This window comes from Peromyscus californicus, unplaced genomic scaffold (assembly GCF_007827085.1).
Source record: "Peromyscus californicus insignis strain IS unplaced genomic scaffold, ASM782708v3 Scaffold_3__1_contigs__length_106647218, whole genome shotgun sequence".
NCBI lineage: Eukaryota > Metazoa > Chordata > Mammalia > Rodentia > Cricetidae > Peromyscus > Peromyscus californicus.
Window position 1 is genome coordinate 46842916 of NW_026294551.1, and position 20818 is coordinate 46863733.

A 20818-nucleotide genomic window follows, 5' to 3' on the forward strand; every position below is an offset into this window, starting at 1 on the left:
AGAGAAACCCTGTCTTGAAAAACCAAAAAAAAAAAAAAAAAAGAGAGAGAATGAAAAAGTAGGAATTTTTCTGTTTTTGTTTTGTCTTCAAGAATCTATTGTCTAATAGATTGAATTTTGAATCCCCTATTATAATGTTATTCCCTTGTTTTAGTATTATTCTGTGTGTATATGTGATGTGATGTGTGGGTGCACATGTCACAGCATGTCCGTGGAGGTCAGAGGACAACTTTGTGAAGTGGATTCTGGGGATCCAACTCAGGTTGCTAGGCTTGCATGACGAGTACCTTGGCCCCTGAGTCATCCTGCTGGTCCTGTTCCTTCTAATTGGAACCAAAACCAAGAAAGCCAAAACAGACCTGTGTATATCCGTGGTGTCCAAAGCGATGCTTTAATCAATTACCCCTGTTTTTATGTAGGTATTTCCAAGCCAAGATCCTCTCGATCAAGCTGACTTCAATGCCGTTGAGTATATCAACACTCTGTTCCCAACAGAGCAAGTAAGTATACAGCTTTAGGTTTCCTTCTTCTCAGTGGCTTCCAGCTTACCCTGTGTGTTGTGATTGCTGTGACAAACAAATGACATTAAATCAAATCAAATCCCACTGTAACGAACTGGGTCAGCTGGCCAATGGAGCCAGCATGGAGTTCTTTGTTCGCAGAGCACATTATTAGAAATTTTGTCCCTTTAGTTTGTGAGAGTCTCCCTCCCACCTCACTGAACTTTGTGTATGAGTTGAGGTCTTACAACATAGGAGGGGGAAGTGGGAGCCAGGCAGGCGGGAGTAAACCCCAGCTTACACGCAGCATTTGGAGTGTAAGGTTGTAGACATTTTGTTTATGTTCTCTTGTTGTGTGGTTTGCCTAGATGGGGTTTTCTTACAGTAATTCAGAGTTAGAAGCCGGAAAATTGAGGGAAGGCCGGGTAGACTTTGGCCCACCCTCCCACCTTCCCTCCCTCTGTCCCCCTTCTCTCTCTCTCTCTTTCTACACAGGGCTGATATGGCCCAGCATGATCTTCACTGTATAGCCAGCATAACCCTCTTGCCTCTGCCTCATTGGCACTGGGGTGACAGATGTGTGCCACCATGCCCGACTTCGGGGTTTTCATTTGTTCACTAAGCAGATGTTTACTGGGTACCTGTCATGTGCTGTCAGTCACTGTCCTGGGCATACACGGGAATGCAGCCTTGCCACTGAGTGTGTGTGGTCCAAGCAGAAGGGACACTGCTGAATGCAGGGAGGAGACAGAAGGAAGAGTTCAGTGGAAAGACGAGAGGTTTCTTAGGAAATAAAACCTAGGGGCTTTCGGCCAGTTCCCAGTCAGCCAGTCCAACTCCCCGGTCACCTATGGGACTGTGTTAGAGACTAGAGAGAAATGATCAGTGTAGCAGGTTAGTTCCTGGTCTCCTGGAGTGCAGTGTGAGAAAGAAGATAGGAAAGAAATCAACAAGAAGTGATCCAGAATGGCTGACGATCTGCTGGGAGCATGTGTAGCCATCGAACATGGTGGCATGGACAGGGCTCTTATGAAAGAACCTAAAGGGAGGTTCTCTCTTAGGCAGTTTCTGTTACACCAAGACCTACTAGACACAGGAACCAGGCCTATGACATCTTGTGAAACATTGTTCTAGACAGAGATAGACAGGAAGACAGGAAAAAGGTCACTCTAAAAGTGGGAGGCTGGAGGACAAGTGATGAGTATACGGCAGAGCATCAGAGAAATGCTCAGAGCCTTGAAGAGGCTGGGTGGAGAGATCACAGCCTGAGATGGACCCCCCGATTTGTGCTTGAAGGGATGAAAGTAGAGGCCTATGCAGATAAAATCCATCCATTCATTTCCTCAATAGAAAAGGGCCTACTCTGCCTGATTTGGTGAGGCTGGAGGAGAGAAGTTGATTCGAAGATGAAGAGTCAGCCACCAGAGATAGTCTTTATGATCTCAGAACTTACGGTCTGCCTTGATAATTCTTCATAGCACTTACATTTATATACTGTTAAGATTTAGCATTGATCTGGTATTGATTGCACTAGGCATTCTAAACATTTAGCAGCGATGGATTGTCCACTGTGTTGATGGCCTTGGTGGTGAGGAGAATGAGCCAAGCAATAAGTAAACATGCAGAATGCTCAACTGAAATGCAGTATTGGATGTGGTGCAAGCAGGGTTCTGAATCCAGAGGCTTCCCTGAGGAATGAGACATACATTAAGGATGTTAAACTTTGGTTGTAGCCTGCTCCACTTGGCAGGTGTTGGCACCTTTTCTCCGTGTTGCAAGGGGAAGAGCAGGTGTCCGTGGTAAACAGGGTCAGAGGAGGGTGTGAGCAGTGTAGGCCATGGGCAGCCCACTTGCGGCCATCGGGTGGATATTCAGAAGTGTGGTGCGTCCTCCCCATCACTGTTGGTATCCTAACAAACATACCTTCACACTGAACTTACCAATATTGTCCCATCTTTTCCTGACTTTAACAACAAATTCTCTCTCTCTTTTTTTGGTTTGACAGTCTAGTTTTAAAAAATACATTAATTTTTAAAATAAAATTTGAAAAATGTTACACTGTGTGATTGTCTTTTTGGAGGTTTTGTAAGTAGCCTTCATTGCTCAACATTTCTGTGAAGGGGAGTTGGGGTTTGCTAGTGATAGAGGCCTGGTAACAACCAGCTTAAGGTAGCCTCTTTCTGCTTATCAAAAATGCTGACTTGCTGGGAGGTGGTGGTGCACACCTTTAATCCCAGCATGCATGAGGCAAAGACAGGAAGATCTCTGTGATTTGAGGCCAGTCTTCTCTACATAGCAAGTTTCAGGACAGCCAGACCCTGTCTCAAAACAACAACAACAACAGAAAGAATGCCAAGTCAACTAAACAAACAAACAATCAGTGTTAGAAAACTACATAGGAAGCTGCCAGGTCTTCACCTCTTTCTGAAATGAGTGTACACACACACACAGAGACAGACCCGCACACATGCACGTGCGCACACATGCTTTTAAAGTGAAGCATTTGTTTTCTCCAGATTCAGTTCTGTGTCTTATCTGATCCTGCTTCCATATGCATGATAGTATGCAGTTACGTTTCTTACAGCAAGTCAGAAAGTGCAGAACCCAGGGTCAGGGCGCACTCTCTTTTCCTGGTCCTAGAGTTATACTTAGCCGGCCATCTACCAGCCCAGATTCCCATGGATCTTCATGGAAAAGCAGTAGGAAGTATTGGCCTAACTTATCAATTCTTTTGTTTGTTTAGTTTTTTTTTTTTTTTTTTTTTTCCGAGACAGGGTTTCTCTATGTAGCTTTTGGAACCTGTCCTGGATCTCGCTCTGTAGACCAGGCTGGCCTCAAACTCACAAGAGATTCACCTGCCTCTGCCTCCCAGTGCTGGGGTTAAAGGTGTGCGCCACCACTGCCCAGCCTTATCAATTCTTTTAACTCTTGGGCAAAACCCATCTGTATATACCATGAGCCTACAAAATATAATTTCAAATTTAGATTGTTTCGAAGATGTTTATATATGAAGGTTTAGTGGCATTGTAAGTGAGGCGATGGGGCTGTATTTCTCTTGAGTGGCTTGCATGTCTGTGGATTCTGCAACTGGAGTGGGGGCCACAAATCCTCAGGTGTGTCCCCTTCATCAAGTCTAGGGGAATCTCAGCTTTCTGTACTTAATAGAGGTCCCTACATGTGCCAGCTGTGCTAACCATGATCTGGAAAACACTTTTAGCTTCCTTGTAGTGAATTAGAGGATCATTTGTAACATTACTGGAGGTTTGAGAGGAGATGCTATAGAATTTATGAAAACCAGTATAATCCTAGCACTTGATTGCTTGAGTCTGGGAGTTAATGACCAGCTTGGGCAACCTAGCAAGACTCCTAGCTTAAGAGAAACAAAACAAAACAAAAAAAAAACAAAAAACAAAAAACTGGAAATATAGCTCAGTGGTAGGGCATTTGTCTAGTATTTGTGAGGTTAGAAGTTAAAGATCTTTTTTATAAATTTTATTTATTTGTATATTTTATGTGTGAGAGCTCTATCTGCATTATGCCTTTATGCCGGAAGAGAGCATCAGACCCCATTATAGATGGTTGTGAGCTGCTATATGGGTGCTGAGAATTGAACTCAGAACCTCTGGAAGAGCAGTGAATGCTCCTAATCACTGAGTCATCTCTCCAGCCTCAAGGTTCAAGTTCTAATGCTGGAAAAAAGAAAAGGGGGAAAAGAAAAGAATATGCATAATCAAGAAATTTGGGGGCAGAAAAAAGAACTTAGTGGGGCATGGTATCATTTGTGATCCCAGCACTTAGAGGAAAGGGATCAGGAGTTCAAGGCCTAGTGTGGATACTTAGAGAGTGTAAGACCATCGTGGCCTACTTGCAACACTCAAAATAACCTAAATAAGGCACTGGAGAGATGCTCAGCTGTTAAGAGCACTGCTCTTGTAGAGGACCCAGGTTCAATTCCCAGCACCCACACAGCCATCTGAGATGCCAATTCCACACATTCCAGTGTCCTCTTACAGCCTTTTCAGGTACCACATACCTGGTACACATACATATGTGCAGACACACATAAAATAAATAAACTAAATAAATCACTAAACAAACTTTTTTGACTTTTTAACTGTGGTACACACCTGTAACCCTGCTACAGGAGGGTCATGAATTTAAGGCCAGCCTTGTCTCATGGCAAAACCATGTCTAAAAAGTAATTACAAAAAAAGAATTTCTACTGACCTTAAGGTGCTCTGAGTATTATCAAGAAGAGAGAAAAAATGAAAAAAAGATCAAACAAAGCCCAGGTGACAAATTACTTTAGTCTATTTCTTAAAAAAGCATCTTTTTATAGAGAGAAGAGTAGGATGTAATACTCACAGCAGTTACACCTTCCTGAAGAATTATTAAAATGAAGGAAATGCTTTTTAATAGTCGAAACATTTAGCAGTCCAGCCCCATTACAGTCAAACCAGATTAGTAGTTGTCAAAGAGAAGATGTACTGCTTCCGGTGACGTGTCCAGACACTGGATTCCACAGGCCTTTCCTCCAGCTCCAGGGAAGACTCCCACATCATAGGCTGCACTGAACTGTGGGGTGTGTCCGCTCCACCAGACACAGGTGGAGAGGAAGGTCAGCCATTGAAGAGAGGTAGCAGGACTTGGGAGTGTAGCTCAGTGATAGAACGTGGTTGTAGATAGATCAAACAGATCTCTACAACCTTAGACAAAGATGTGTCCTGTCAGAATCTAGTTCCTAAATTTTAACTTGGAGGAAGATGGTAGTATATGACTCAGAGGGTTAAGGAAAAGAATTTCTGTGAACTGACCACCCTAAATGTTAGTACTCTCCCTCATGCTTGTCCAAAGGAAAGCTGTCAATCTATCAGCAAATGAAGGGTAGGATATTTTTGAGTGAGTGAGTGAGAGAGAGAGAGAGAGAGAGAGAGAGAGAGAGAGAGAGAGAGAGAGAGAGAGAGAGAATGAATTAGGGATTGAATCTAGGGCTTCATGCATGCTAGGCAAGTGCTCTACCACTGAGCTATGTCCTGAGTCCTCTTTCTGTTCTTTTGATAACCTTATGTTTGGACTGCCAGGTTTTTGTAGTCTCCTAACCTGCCTGTCCATTGTCTCTAGGGGTGGCGGAAGGACCATCAGATAAATATGCCCTTATGACCTAATCTTTTTTTTCTATCAATGGGCCTTGTCTACGCGTCTTTGCTATTTTATTTATACTTGTGTGCATGTGTGTGTGCAGATTTATTTGTGCCATGGTGTGTGCGTTCATGGAGGTAGGGGACAGCTTTTGGAGTTAGTTCTCTCCATTCACTGTAGGGTCTGGGAATCAAACTCACCAGTCTTATACAGCAAGTTCTTTTACCTGCTGAGCCCTCTCACTGGCCCTCTCTGATTTATAAATGCAGTTGTACATCTGCATAATTATTGTGGGTGATTCTTAGAGAACAGTGCTGAGGTCTAACCAAGACCTTCCTGTCTCAGGATTATCAAATTCAAGAGGTGGTGCTTGAATGCTGTGGTGCGGTCAGTGGGGACTGGTGTGGAGTGGCCTCCCAGGCATACAGCTGAGTGAGAAGGCACGAGCAGTCGACCCTTGGGTGTGCCTTTTACTCAGAGAAAGTAGAGAAGCCGCGGTCAGGTGGCCCAGGGCAAGCGGAAGCCTGCATTTCACTGCTCACTCTTACTGCCTAGATTTTTGGTCATGTATATGTTCTAACAATTTTAAATACCTTATAACTATTTTATATTTGTAATTAAAACAATCTTATAATTTATAATTATATATGCTATATACATAATTATATGTGGGTATATAAATCATATTAATTTTGGTAGTATCCCTGATTTAGAAAGGTGTGATGACAAATTCCTGACTGCTAGTTTTCTCAAATACTAATTTGAAAAAAATTTATTTTTTATTTTATGTATATGAGTGTTATGCCTGCATGTAACTACACCACATGTGTCCGTGCCCAGAACCCAGAAGACAGTGTTGGAAGAGGGTGTTGGATCCCCTGGAACTAGAGCTACAGATGGTGGGAGCCACCACTGTGAATGCTGGGAACCAACTCTGGGTTCTCTGAAGGAGCAGCAAGTGCTCTTAATCACCGAGCCATGTCTAACTAACATTTAAATTTTTGTTGCTTATTTTTTTGAGACAGTTTCTCTGTGAAACAGTCCTGCCCGTCCTGGAACTCACTCTGTAGACCAGGCTGGCCTCTAACTCAGAGACCTTCCTGCCTCTGCCTCCCGAGTGCTGGGATTAAAGGTGTGCACTACCACAACCAGGCTTTAAAACATTTTTTAAAACCTTGTGTGTGTGTGTGTGTGTGTGTGTGTGTGTGTGTGTGTGTGTGAGAGAGAGAGAGAGACAGAGACAGAGACAGAGACAGAGACAGAGAGACAGACAGAGAGGATATACATGGGCTGATGAGAATGCTTGACAGGTAAAGGCACCTGCCACTAAGTCTAAGGACCACATAACAGAAGAGAACAGAGTCTCACAAGCTGCCCTTTGACCTTTGCCCTGAAGCCATGGTGCTTGTACACACACAAACACACACACACACAAATGAAACATAATAAAAAAAATTTATTTTTTATTTTTGTGTATATGTGTGTCTGTATCTGTGTGTGCTCGGGTGCCTGCAGGAGCTAGAAAAGGTTGTCAGAGTCCCTTGAGCTGGATTTACAGGCAATTATGAGGTGCCTGACATGGTGCTGGGAACTGAATTCAGATCTTCTGGAAGAATAGCAAGTGCACTTAACTGCTGAGCTGTCTTTCCACCCTCCCACCGCCCCACCCCACCCCCAAATTTTAAAGAATATATACAACCATTTCTTGAATTTGATAATCCTTAGACAGGAAGGATTAAACCACAGCTTTGTTTTCTAAGAATCACCCAAAATAATTATACAGATGTGCAACTGCATTTTAAAAACATAATGTAAAAAATATTTTAAAAAATACATGTATTCTTTAAATATATTAAATATAACAAATATTATATATTAAAATATAAAAATATTTTAAAGAATATATGCACACTTTTAATCCCAGCACTCAGGAGGCAGAGGCAGCAGATCGCTGTGAGCTCAAGGTTAGCCTGGTCTACAAAGTGAATTCCAGGACAGCCAGGGTTATACAGTGAGTCCCCGTCCCAAAACAACAGTAACACACACACTCACACGCGCGCGCGCGCGCGCGCACACACACACACACACACACGCACACACACACGCACGCACGCACGCACACACGTAATCATGATTGTTGTTTTAAGAGTGGGTTCCCGCAGAGTTAGTATCCCAGGAACTGTCACCCATTTTGTTTTAGACACTAAGGGAGGTTGAAGAGGTTGCCGAGCCACCCTCCAGGCAGTTGGCGCTGCAGAGGTCCTGGACAACTCACCGGCTGTTCCTGCATGGATGGTGATCTAAATCACAGCCAGTCCAGTTTGAAGGGACTAACCTAACAGAGCAGGACTACATTCATCCCAGTGGGGTTGGATTTCCCCATTAAAGCAGCTTCTCTTTTCTGAATTTCACCTTCTCTCTGACTGACTGCTCTTGGATTTCTGAAAACTCAGAATAAACCTTAGCTTAAAGGGAGAGATGTGAACAGGCTACTGTGGCATCTCAGGTCTGGTCGTGGAAGGTTTCTGGCTTCCTTCTGTCAGCAGAGAGCCAGAAGCAATTTGTTAGCATAGTTCCTCCTGAGAAAAAGTTTCTGTTAGGGAAAAGGAAAAGGGAATTAGAAAATTATCATTCTTTCCGTCTTCCACCAGGGGGCACCATTTCACCACATTTCCTCTAGGTCTGTATGTGTTCCTATTCTGTGACAGTCATTATAGATGAATTAAAATGTAGGCAAATGCTCAGAGGCAAAAAGAAGAAACTTTGAAATTATTCTTTTCCTCAAGCTACTAATTCAGATTTTATAGATTCCAGCCACTGGCATGTTACAATATATGGTCTTCCCAGACATTTTCCTACCACGTCTACATTCATAAAAGTAACTTTATTTGCTTAGTGAATTGTAATGTAAACTATAGAGAGGTATGTAATTTGTTTGTTTGTTTGAGACAGGGTTTCTCTTGCCACCCTGGCTGTCCTGGAACTCACTCTGTAGACCAGGCTGGCCTCAAATTCACAGATTCACCTATCTCTGCTTTGAATGCTGAGATTAAAGGTGTGTACCACCATGCCAGACTGTATTTTTCTTTTTTTTTTTTTCCTTTGAGAAAGGGTTTCACTAAGTAGACTGGCCTCAAACTCATGATCCTCCTGCCTCAAACTCCTGAGTGCTGGGATTACAAGTGTGTACCATTATGCTCGGCTTTAGCAAACAAATATTGAGTAGCTTGGTTAGTTTTCCCAATTGAAGGGCGCCATTACTCAAGTAGGACCTTGAGGACTAACACGCTGTCCTTAGAGGGCCTCTTGGCTTTCTACAGTCCTGGCTTCTAAGGTGAGCAGTAATTTTACCTGTTCTGGAAGCACGTCGGTAGGGTTGTGCAGTCCCTATGCTGGTTTCCAGCTCTCCCCAACAGTGCTGTGTGAGGAAGAACTAGACATTTTCATACAACTATATTCAGTCATCCCCTTTCTTTGCTGGAGTTTATTTTTTTCTTTTTTTGAAACAGGGTCTTACTTTGTAGTGCTGGCCAGCCTTGACCCACCTGGCTTGCCTCCTGATGCTGGAACTGAAAGAGTGTACCACCACATGAAGCCCACCACCTTATGTACTGTGTGTTAGCAAACTTCCCATGGAGATCCAGACAGTCTTGTAAGCTTTATAGGCCTTGCAGTGCCTGTCACAACTTCCCAACTCTGCCGCTGTGGTCCACAAGCAACTGTAGACTCTGCGGCTGTGGTCCACAAGCAACCGTGGACACGGAAATTGACCACTGTGGCCGTGTTCCAGGAAAACTTGAAGAGAATGGGTGCATCTATCAGCTACTGCTTAGTTCTCAAAAGCTCTGGGCTGGGGAGATGGCTCAGCACTCACTGCTGAGGGAAAGCGTGGGGACTGAGTTTGGATCCCGAGCACCTGCATAGAGACTGGGCGTGGTGGCTTGCCTACAGTCTCAGCACCCCGAAGGTGGAGACAGGGGGTCTCCAGGGCAAGCTGGCAGGGAAGACTAGGTGAACTGGTGAGCTCTGGCTCCAGTGAGAGACCCTGCCTTAATACATAAGGTGGAGAGGACTGAGGAAACTGCTGATGTTAGCCTCGGCCTGTGCACATACGTGAGCTCACGGGATATGCAAACATACATCCACACATGCACACATGTATACCATGTGCACATACACGCAAAACCAAAAACAATTTCTCAAATAAGATGATTTCTAAGAGAATTAAACGTAGTATCAGGATTAAACTTCTTGAGGTACCATCATTTCCCCGTGAAAGAGAATTCCAGAAAGTGAGCTAACCACCAACGCTTTTTTTCTTCATTGTAGTCTCTGGCCAACATAGATGATGTCGTGAACAAAATTAGACTGAAAATAAGGTAAGTAACACCATATGACTGTTAATTAGTGAAAGCCTATTAATTTAGTCATCTCTGAATCACACTTTTTGATGAAAGCACCAAAATCTCAAATTTAAAAATAATTCTTTCTCATGGGTTTTTATGTAAACTTTATGGCAGGGAGCTTTGGCCAGTGTTTAACTGCCCGTACAAAATGAAGGGAACTGGAACAGACTGTTGAAAAAAATGGTTACCACACAGACTGTGGTGGTGCACACCTTTTTTTTTGGTCTGTACTTTCTTTTATTATCATAATAGTCTTTGCATCAAGATACATAGCAATGATAGCAGGTTTCTTTTTAAAGCTTAGTATTAAATATTAAATATCTTCCCCATTTTAATTTTAATTACTCTGCCAAGAAAAAAAAGGTTTTAAACTCAAGTTACTTGAAGCCTGGACATACTTCCATGATTAGCCGGGCTACATGAAGGCGGTGACTTCGTCTGTCCTGCCATATAAGCAGATCTAAGCCCTAGAAAGACGGGACCAGGTTATAATTGCTTTTGAAAAGTGAACTACAAAAATGGGTGGCCTGTTATCAGCCAGGTTACAAAGTAAGGATGGGGGTAAAGGAGGGATATTTTCTTCAAGAAAAAACAAAACATAATTTCTGAAGAATCCCAGTTCATAATTTTTTCCCCCAAAATGGCTGGAGCTCAAGAGGCTCTCTGAGTTCCGAGGCAGCCTGTTTATAGAGTTCCCAGCTAGCTAGAGCTGTACAGTGAGACCCTGTCCTAAAACAACACAAAACAGGTCTGTTCATCAGGGCTGGGGATGTAATTCAGTAGAGTGCTGACGCAGCAGACATGAAGCCCTGAATTCAATCCTAAGCGTGGCACAAACCCATAAACCAGGTGTGGGTGCACACACCTGTAGTCTTAGCATGTGGGAGCTAGAGGCGAGGCAGCCAGAAGTTCAAGGTCATCCTTGGCTACATGGTGAGTTTGAGACCAGCCTGGGATACATGAGACCCTATCAAAAAAAAAAAAAAAAAAAAAAAAAAAAGGAGGAAGAAGAAGAGGAGGAGCAGGAGGACAAGGAGGAGAAAAAGTTAACTTTCAAAGGAGGCAGAAGCTCTTCTACAGTATTGTAACGGTTTTATTCCTTCAGTAGGCTTATCTTTTGTAGTGCTAATACTCAGCTATGAAGATGGGGTTATACCTCTTGGTTACCTATAACAATGATATTGGACCAGCCGGTTGACTTGGAAGTGTTCCAGAATTAAAGACTTTAGTTAACCAAGACCTGATTGTCCATATCATCAGGTACTTCCTGCCCAGTGACCTTGTTCTGGCTTATCCAGGTCTAGGTTTATAAATTTGGTACCTAATAGTCACTAAATAAGTGTATTTTCATTATATAAGTAGTTTGATTTCATTGCTTCAAATGTATTTTGGAGATTTTGTGTGCATTTGTATGTTTGTTTGTTTGTTTGTTTTTGTTTGTTTGTTTTTTTCTGAGACAGGGTCTTTCTATGTAGCCCCTGGTTGTCCTGGAATTAGCTATGTGGACCAGGCTGACCTCGAACTCAGAGATCTGCCTGCTTCTGCCTCCTGAGTGCTGGGATTAAAAGTGTGCGCCACCACGTCTAGTTTGTTTTTGATGAGAAAACTTATTTTGGAAATGGAAAGCATTCATTTTGAGTCTAGAAGATGAATTTTTTCCCTAACATTCTTTAGTCTTTCAGTAAAGGGCACTGCCCTATAATGTATTGTTCCACTGGTACCTTAGTAAGCGCAAAGGTGAACTAGAGAGAAGGCTCAGGGGTTAAGGTCACTTGGTGCTCTTGCCAAGGACCCAAGTTCAGTTCCCAGTACCCATGTTGCCGAGGACCCAAGTTCAGTTCCCAGTACCCATGTTGCTGAGGACCCAAGTTCAGTTCCCAGTACCAGTTACCAGTATCACAACCATCTGTAATTCTAGTCCCAGGAGATCTGACACCCTCTTCTGACCTCTTCTACAGGCACTAGGCATGCATTTGGTACACATACATACATGCCGGCAAAACATTCACACACATAAAATAATAAAATAAGTAAATCTTAAAAAAAAAAGCCTCCTTGTTTTGTTGGCTTCCGTTATAATGGCTCTAGAGGAGACCTCGAAGTTGCCAGAGTTTATAAAGTAGAAACATCCTGGCGATCCAGAGAGCCCTGTCAGCTAGGTATTTCCTGCATTCCTGCTACCATACCTTAAATAGATTCTTCAAGTGCAAAATGAAACTGGCTGATAGGAATTCCTCTGGCGGAGGCGCCATGCAGTGGCCCTTGCTAAGCCCCTGGGAAGAGACATCCCGGAAGCCATAGATCTGCCTCTGACAGGCTGCACCATGGGGCACAAAGAGTAAGGACTGAGTGCAGAGACCACACTGGCTCCTTGACTCTGCTCACCTAAGTTAGGATTTTGCAAGTGCTGATTTGAATTTGCTGGCTTATTTCTATAAAACATCTGTAACTTTGTCATTGCTGATTTACTCTGTGAAAAACGTTCACAGTTTTATTGGTCCTTTCAGCCAGCTTCTGAATATATTAACTCTTCCAGTGTTTAAACAAAGGTAATGCTAAGTCTGCACTGGTGGCGGCTTCTTGCATTGGCGTTGCTGCCTGCTCCGAGGCCCCATTCTTCATCGCTTGGGCTTGTGTGGTTTGCGGCATTAAATAGGTGCAGTCCGCAGAGGTTGATGAGTGAGCTACTGACTTTCTCTTTCTTTTTTTTTTTTTAAATTTATTTATTTATTATGTACACAGTGTTCTGCCTGCATGTATCCCTGCAGGTCAGAAGAAGGCGCCAGATCTCATTACAGATGGTTGTGAGCCTCCATGTGGTTGCTGAGAGTTGAACTCAGGACCTTTGGAAGAGCAAGCAGTGCTCTTAACCTCTGAGCCATCTCTCCAGCCCGACTTTCTCTTTCTTTTGGTCTACCCAGAGTTGAGTTGATTGGAATGACTCGTATCCTATCTTTTTTTTTTTTGCCAGGAGACTGGATGACAATATCCGGACTGTCGTAAGAGGTCAGACAAATGTGGGGCAGGATGGAAGGCAAGTAAGTGACGAATCCCTCCACATTAGTTACAGTCCCTAATTTCATAAAGACCCAAACCCCGAATGACCAGAATGTCGATCAGTTTGTTTGCACCTTATTAGTCTGTTCCATATGCAGCAGAAAGCATGAGTGATACTCTCCACCATGACAGGGGGAGCATCTCCAGGTCAGCCCTGAGTTCTCACACGGTGTCCTCCAGACCCGGATCATGTATTAATACACAGCTGACCCAGGGCCAGCAACTTGCAGGCTGTGATGGACAAACTGAAGGGTCCTAGTTTTTCACCACCTCAGACAGGTCTTATGTACCATGCCTAACTCAAGTCCCTGCCTCTGTCTGTCAGTTGATTGTCGGGGGACTCAGTATTAGTTTGATTGCTATAGATGTTGACGTGAGGCAACCATGGTTCCTCACACCTGTCTCGCCAGCGCGCAGAACTGGGTTCATTTCAGCTTCGTGGAGTTCCTTCCTCCTCACTAGGGAGGGCTATTGCAAGGGGATGGAGGGGGAGGAAGCCTGTGGGGAGGAGGTATTCTTCGGTGACCGAAGGGCAGATGTCATCTGTTAACCAGCTTCTCTTCTACTTGGATTGTGTTTGGCAGTGTATCTCAGAGATTGCTGTCCTAACAGAAACGCTGCGCGCGCTTTTCCCGCCTTCCTCTCCACAGTGTCTGGCTGGCCCTCCCTTTCGTTTAGCTCACTTAGGTCTGCCGCGCTGTTGGGATGGCTTCCCTCTTCTCCTTTGTCCTCTTCAGCTTTTGCAGTGCTGGGGCTCAAACCCGGGGCCTTGTGCACACTAGACTGGTGTTCCACCGCCAAGCCACTGGTAGTGATAGCTGCGTAGCCTAGGCTGGCCTCAAACTCCCGGTCCTCCCACTTCAGCCTGCTGAGAGCTGGGGTGGGAGCGGCAGTTTATAGTACAGCGGGCTTCTGAAAACAGCTCTCATGATGTGCAGGGTTAGAGTGTAAGAAAGGGTCTAATTCTAGGTAGAACTTTAGCTGCAACATCCTGTTCTGCTGCTGTGGCTCAAAGATGTCTTGACTCTTACATTTTTCAGTTGGTTTTTTCTTGCTGCTGTTGTTGTTGTTTATTTATTTGAAGTGGGTTTTTTGTTTGTTTTTTTTGTTTTTGTTTTTGTTTTTTCAGGACAGGGTTTCTCTGTATAGTTTGGTGTCTTTCCTGGAACTCACTCTGTAGACCAGGCTGGCCTCGAACTCACAGAGATCCGCCTGCCTTCGCCTCCCAAGTGCTGGGATTAAAGGCGTGCACTGCCGCCACCACCTCCTAGCTTGAAGTTTTTTATATTTTTTTTTTTTTTTTTTGGTTTTTCGAGACAGGGTTTCTCTGTGTAGCTTTGCGCCTTTCCAGGAACTCACTTGGTAGAGTTTTTTATATTTTTATTTTATGTGTATGAATGTTTTGCCTGCATGTGTGTGCATTGCATATGTCCCTGGTGCACATGTGGACGTCAGAAGAGTGTGTCAGAGCCCTTGGAACTGGAGCTCCAGATAGTCATATGGGTACTGGGAACTAAACTCAGTGAAAGGAAAAGTATCAATTCAGGACACCCCACCCCACCCCCTACTCCCACTCCCAACCCATGAGCAAGTTCTCAGCACAAAGATTCATTTGCCCCAGAGGGCAGGGAATAAGAGACAAAGACAGGAGCCAGAGGAACAAGGGAGATGGACGGGCAGGGGCTTTGTCCCAGGAGACAAAGGACTGTCTGGATAGAGAGGGGACAGACGTGGCCCATAGACAAATGGCGGCTTATAAAGGTAAAATGAGAAACCCATGTTAGGATGAGATGTTTGATTTTGATTGGGCACATTAATTAGATGACTCAAAGGGGGCTTTTGATTGCTGGACTTCAATACTTTGATAGCTGGATCTTGGTAGTCAGCCTTAGGAACAGGAAGTGGCCAAAGAAGGGAATAGTCCTTGGTAGCTAGCTTTAGGAATATAATCAGTTTTAGCAAGGCAGAGGGAATGGGAAAGAAGGGCAAGGCCTGCCAGGCCATGTTTGCCAGGCCCAGGCTGGCTAGAGTCCCTTCACTTGGGTCCTCTACAAGAGCAATAAGTGCTCCTAACTGCTGAGCCATCTCTCCGGCCCCCTTATTTGCGGTGTGTGTGTGTGTGTGTGTGTGTGTGTGTGTGTGTGTGTGTGTGTGTGTGTGTGTGTGTGTGATGGCCAGAAATCGAAATCAGATGTCTTCCTCAATTGCTTCTACCCTGTATTTTCGACAGAGCAGCTCGCTGAACCTCGAGCTCACTGATGTGACTAAACCGGCCAGCAAGCCCGCAGGCTCCTCCTGTTTCTGCCTCCCCATTGCTGGGACGGCAGGTGTGCGCTGCTGCACCTGGCTTTTCCATCGGTGCTGGGGATTGAACTCAGGTCCTCATGCTTGAGAACCAAGGATCTTGCCTGTCGAGCCGTTGCCCCAGCCCCGTTTTAGTTTTATGCATCTCTATTTCCTACGGTTCATGGCTGCCACTCCTCCCTCTTGACATACCCCTTCTGTTGTCCGTCAGGACGTAGCCTGTCTTCGCCCTTCCCTCAGCACTGGTGCTTGTTGTGTGCTAGTTCCCGAAGACACCCTGTTTCCCAGACTCCCCCATGATGCCAGTGTTTACTACTTCGTTTTCGTCAGGTCCCTTGTAAACAGGACCCTGGAAGTAATAACGAGGAGGAAGGTCCCCTCACTGTGAGGATTAACCTCCGTGTTTCATGTCGAGTCATGGCATCTGCCTCTTCAGAACCCTCTACCTCTGACATGAGTGAAGTCTGTCACACTCCCTTACTGCTGCTTGAGGCTGCCGTCCATGTCTCCAGCTCTGTCTCCTCCTTTGTTCTAAGCACCTGAGAACTTCCTGTTCTGCCGCACGCCCCGCGCTTTCTGACCCATCATAAGTCATTCTTTGTACCTGTGCTAGTTATTACCACCGTGGCACAATGACCAGCAAGAAGCAATGTAAGGGAGGAAGGGGTTATTCTGACTTACAGCTGCAGGGGATCTATCCATCCTGACCCGGAAGGCCCGGCAGCAGGGGCATTAGTCACGTTGCATCCACAGTCAGGCAGAGAGCGGTAAATGTTGTTATTCAGTTCCGTCTCTTCTTTTTATTCAGTCTAGGACTCCAGCCCATAGAATTTAGGGTGGGACTTCCTAATTTATTAACCTGGTCTAGATAATCCTTCTCAGATCTGCCTCTCTCATCCATGATTCCAGATCCATCCAGTTACTAATCAGTCTTTACTACTAAGGCCTGAAGTGGGGTTTTTGTTTTGATTTTTTTGTTTTTGTTTTTTTTCTTGCTTCCCTTTTTTCCAGATTTTATATTTCAGAACTTCACCCATTTAAGGGCCAGCTCAAGTACTGCTTTTTCTTCATGTTATTAATTTATCCCATCGAATAACACCAAAGTACTCAGACTTTGAGACCCAAGGAGTCTCGACCTTCATCTGACCCTCTCTTCATCTAGAGAGACAGATGTGTGTCGTTCCCACGTCTCAGCCCTAGCCCTGTGCTGTGCCTGGCCTCCCTTGGTTACTAATGAGTAGATCAGGGCCCGTTGGCTAGTTTGTGGTCCCCTTGAAAGCAAGAACTATGGTTTTCGTCTTTACACTTCAGTCTCCATCATCCTGGGCAACCACAGTGAGTGTTTGCTGTGTCTCAGATTAGTCATTGCCAATAGACAAACGCCCCTGCCCGACTGTCAGAACTTCATCTTAGTTAGCCTTGAGGGGCTTTAAAGTTTGATTTGGGTGGGCGAGTGGGGTGTTCAGTGCTAAGGAACTTGGGGTTCCTGAATGCTAGGCAACTGTGCATAGTTCTACCACCGAATTGCATCTCCAGTCCATGGTTCATGTGTGAATAGGTCCAGGTTACTGCTAGTTGGAATAGCACTACTATATATTGTGACTTAGTCTACATTTAGAATGGCTTACCAGAAGTCTTAAAATACTTGGGCGAGTCTCAGATATTTAAGATTGATCCTAAGAATGTGAAAAGAAAGCTGATGATTCATCACGATTTTTTGTTGGGTCATGCTATGTCTGTACACATCCTGGCTGCTTCCGTTTTAACTTGTGGACCATGAAAGGGCAGCATAGGGGGCAAGCCCCGGAAGGGGTAGGCCTCAGGAATGCCTCTCCCCACCTTCACTTGGAAATGGGTCACAGGTTGCCAGCAGGGCAGCTCGTATTTCAGAGAGCAAGACCATGTTTTCAAGAATGTTTAGATCGAATTTCAGCCTGTGATGGAATTTGTGTTGTCTCCTTAGACTCCAGACAGAGAGGAAGCCCAGAAGAAATAATGGCTTTTCCTGTCATCCCCTCCATCTGTCTCTTTCAGCAGACTGAAATGCCAGCTCAAGTGGAGACTTTGTTCAGCAGAGTGCTCTCGGTTCTGTCCTTGTCGGCTCCTAGGGGTGACAGCATGGATCTGGCGGGTGCTTTGCTGAAGGGAGTCCCCAGCTGACAGGCACAGACTAGGGAATTATAGATGTGCCAGAATACTGGGTTTTATAAGTCAGGAGGCCCCAGGCTCCCCTCTTCTGTGGAACATGAGCAGTCTGCTTTCAGAACTTGTTTCCACAGAGGCTGAGATCACTCAGGAGAGCAGGAGTAGGAGCAAAGGAAGCTTCCCTCCCTGGATGGACTCTCCACCCCTGAGAAGCTTGTCAACCTGTGTAGAGCGAGCGGTCGGCCTCATTGCACACCGTAGAGTCTTCTTGGAGCTTGCTTGCTTTTTTGTTATTTTGGGGTTTGGTTTGGTTTTTTGAGACAGGGTCTCATGCAGTACGTTCTGGCCTTAAAACCCTCCTACCTCCACCTTCCGAGTGCTAGGACTACAGGTGAATGCCTCCAGACCTGACTTTCCTGATGTCTTGGAAGACATTTTAAGTGATTTCTTGTTACGAAGGAGGGTAATAAGCATGCATGCCAGTGCACATGTCAAGGCCAGAGAACAAGTTTGCAGACTCAGTTTTCTCCCCACTTTTCTAGGGGTTCCGGTATTGAACTCAGCTCACTAGGCTTCCATGCCGCTGAGCCATCTCTTGAGCCCTTTAAAAGACATTTTTAGCAGGAAAGTTCTTTTGTGCTGGTATGTGTGTTGTGCATGTGTGTGGGCACTGGTGTGTGGAGGTCTTGCTTTTTGAAGCAAGGACTGTCACTGAACCTGGAGCTCACTGATTGAACTAGGCTGACTGAACAGCAAACCCTAGATATCCAGCCTCCCCAGCACTGGGGTTACAGATACATTTTTGGGGAATGCTAGAGGTCAAACTCAGATCCTCATGCTCCTTCACTGAGAACTTTACCGACTGAATCATCTCCCCAACCTTGAGAACAGATCTTTTTTTATTGTTTGGGGCTCGGCATGATAGCACACACCTTTAATCCCAGCACTCAGGAAGCAGAGGCAGGAGGATCTCTGTGAGTCCAAGGCCAGCCTCTTTCTGGGCCAGTCAAGACTACATAATGAAACCTTGTCTCAGAAATAAATGAATAAATAATAAATAAATAAATAAATAATAGAATTATGGGCAGGGGAGATGATTTAGTGGTTAGGAGTCCTTGTTGATCTTTCAGAGGACCCGAGGTTCCTAGTATCCATGTTGGGCAGCTCACAACAACCTGTAACTCCAACTGTGGGGGATCTGATGCCTCTGGCCTTTATGGACACTGCACTTCTGTATACAAACCCACACACAGACACAGGCATATACACATAAATAATGTTTAAAAAAATATTTGGGCAGATTTTTGAATTGAAAATCCAATGAAGCCACTTTTTAGTTCTGGAATACCAGCTGCTTGGTTAGCAGTCTGCTAAATAAACGTTTTGGAGAGCCTTTGGTTGTTGACCCCCTCTCCTGTGGGCCAGCATGTAGTGGTCTAGTCTGTGACCTCTTCTAACCATACTACAACACTCTTACAAAGTTCCTGTGGCACTGAGTCCTCCTCATTCTCATCTGTTGAGATCATCAGTCCAAAACCTTAATTAGATGTTCACATGTTGGAAATGTGTGGATAAAGTGAGTCAGTGCATGCTCTGATATGCTCTGAAATTCATGCAGCTTCCCAAGAATTAAGACACACAATTGGCAGGTATTAGAAAGAGGTGAGTGTAAGAGCAGGTTAGAGGAGGGAAAGCTAGCTGGCGTTGAGATTGTAAGAGGGGTCAAAGCTTGACCAGTGGCCAGGAAGATCACTGAGAATCACCGATGCAGGGTCAGCCTCTGGATTTCTCTCTTTGTGCAGCTTGGCCACAGCCTGGCTGTTCTGTGAGCAGAGCATGACTGAGGTTTAGGAAGAAAATTACTGCCACCCTTTCCAGCTCACTGCTCACTGTAGCTCAGGTTTGGAAAAAGCTGTAGACAATTGTAGTGTGAGCTTCCACCTAGTTGAAAATATATAGCTTCTCTGACAGTTTCTGATTCTGCAGAAGCATGGATATGTACGAGATGGGGAGGTCACAGCTGCATTGGCCCACAGGGCACACGGTTCCAGATGTGTTCAGCTTTAATTGTGATAAACTTCTCTCAGACTGAACTGAATAGGGAAGTATACTTCGCTGTGGCCCTCATCAATTTCCGTTCTGCCAACTGGGCCATGGTACACCCAATCCTTTCCCTATTATAGCTTCTGCTGTTTAGAATGGCTGTTGTGTTCCTTTTCTGACATGGCCGTACTGAACTTTCTTAACTCTGATGTAACTCCCAGAGCTTTCACTGTTCTGGTTCTTCCCTCTGGATGGGGTTTGTCAGCATCCCCCTTAATGTGTGGTCCCTAGGAGTAGACATTGTGTGAACATGCAGAGGGGTGCTCTGTCTCCTTGTTGTAGACTGGGGCCTTGTGAGGATTCCTTCTCTGGGGAGGCACAGGCCACAGTCTACCCCTTCCTTATAAGGTCCCAATGACAAACTAGAATACAGTTTCACTAGAGTTCACCCTGGGGAACAAATGAGTTTTTTGAATTTACTGCAGTGCCTGGATGAGGGGTTACTGGCAGGAGTGTGGGTGACCCCAAAGCAGCCACACTTGAAAGTCCTCGCCCCATATAGATGATGGCTTCCCCATCACTCTAATTAACCTGCACCAGCCTGTATTCTCTTGCTCCTCCGGAGAGCCTCAAGCCTTGGGCAGTTGTGGCCGAGTGGCAGGCAGATGGCTGGGAAGACCACCTCGTCTCTCAGGTGAGGGTCCAGTGACCCTCCCATGCCAACCATCATCAAACTAGATCCTTAGTGATGGACTCTAGCAAGCAGCCACACCTGGCCTGATGAAGATAGAGAGTGTTTCATTCCGATAACCACTTTCTATTATAGACTGTCTGGGGTCTGCCAGTGTCCTGAAATGAACTACATTTTGATATGGATAGACATATTTCTGGAGGAAAGATAGTGATTTTTCTAGGTTCTCTGGGGAGTCTGCAGCTCTTCAGGAGTTAGGTGGCAGTGCTGCAGATACTGTCCTCCTGCTACCTGGGGTTTGGTAGGGTTTTCAGCAGCCGCCTCGCCTTGTTGACCTCACTGACTGCCAGTACCCTGCAGCCCTCAGGTCAAGGGTTGCAAGGATAGCCTTGAAGATAAGAGAGCAACCTAAGCAGAGTATGTGCTCCATGTCTGTCTTCATAGGGAGAGTGAATGCCAGGTCTCAACTGGACAGCCACACGTCAATGGTAGCCCAGTTGTGGTCAGGTCTAGATGTAGACCTGGAATTGCCA

General features: G+C 45.1%; 1 protein-coding gene across 1 annotated transcript in view; it reads left to right on the forward strand.

The window, feature by feature from the left end:
• Window positions 1–20818, forward strand: part of Vps53 (VPS53 subunit of GARP complex) — a 151173-nt gene that overhangs the window by 4780 nt on the left and 125575 nt on the right. The window contains exons 2-4 of the mRNA XM_052756010.1: window positions 420–500; window positions 9969–10018; window positions 13017–13083. Of these exons, the coding sequence (XP_052611970.1) occupies window positions 420–500; window positions 9969–10018; window positions 13017–13083 (198 nt within the window). The remainder of the gene's footprint in view (window positions 1–419; window positions 501–9968; window positions 10019–13016; window positions 13084–20818) is intronic.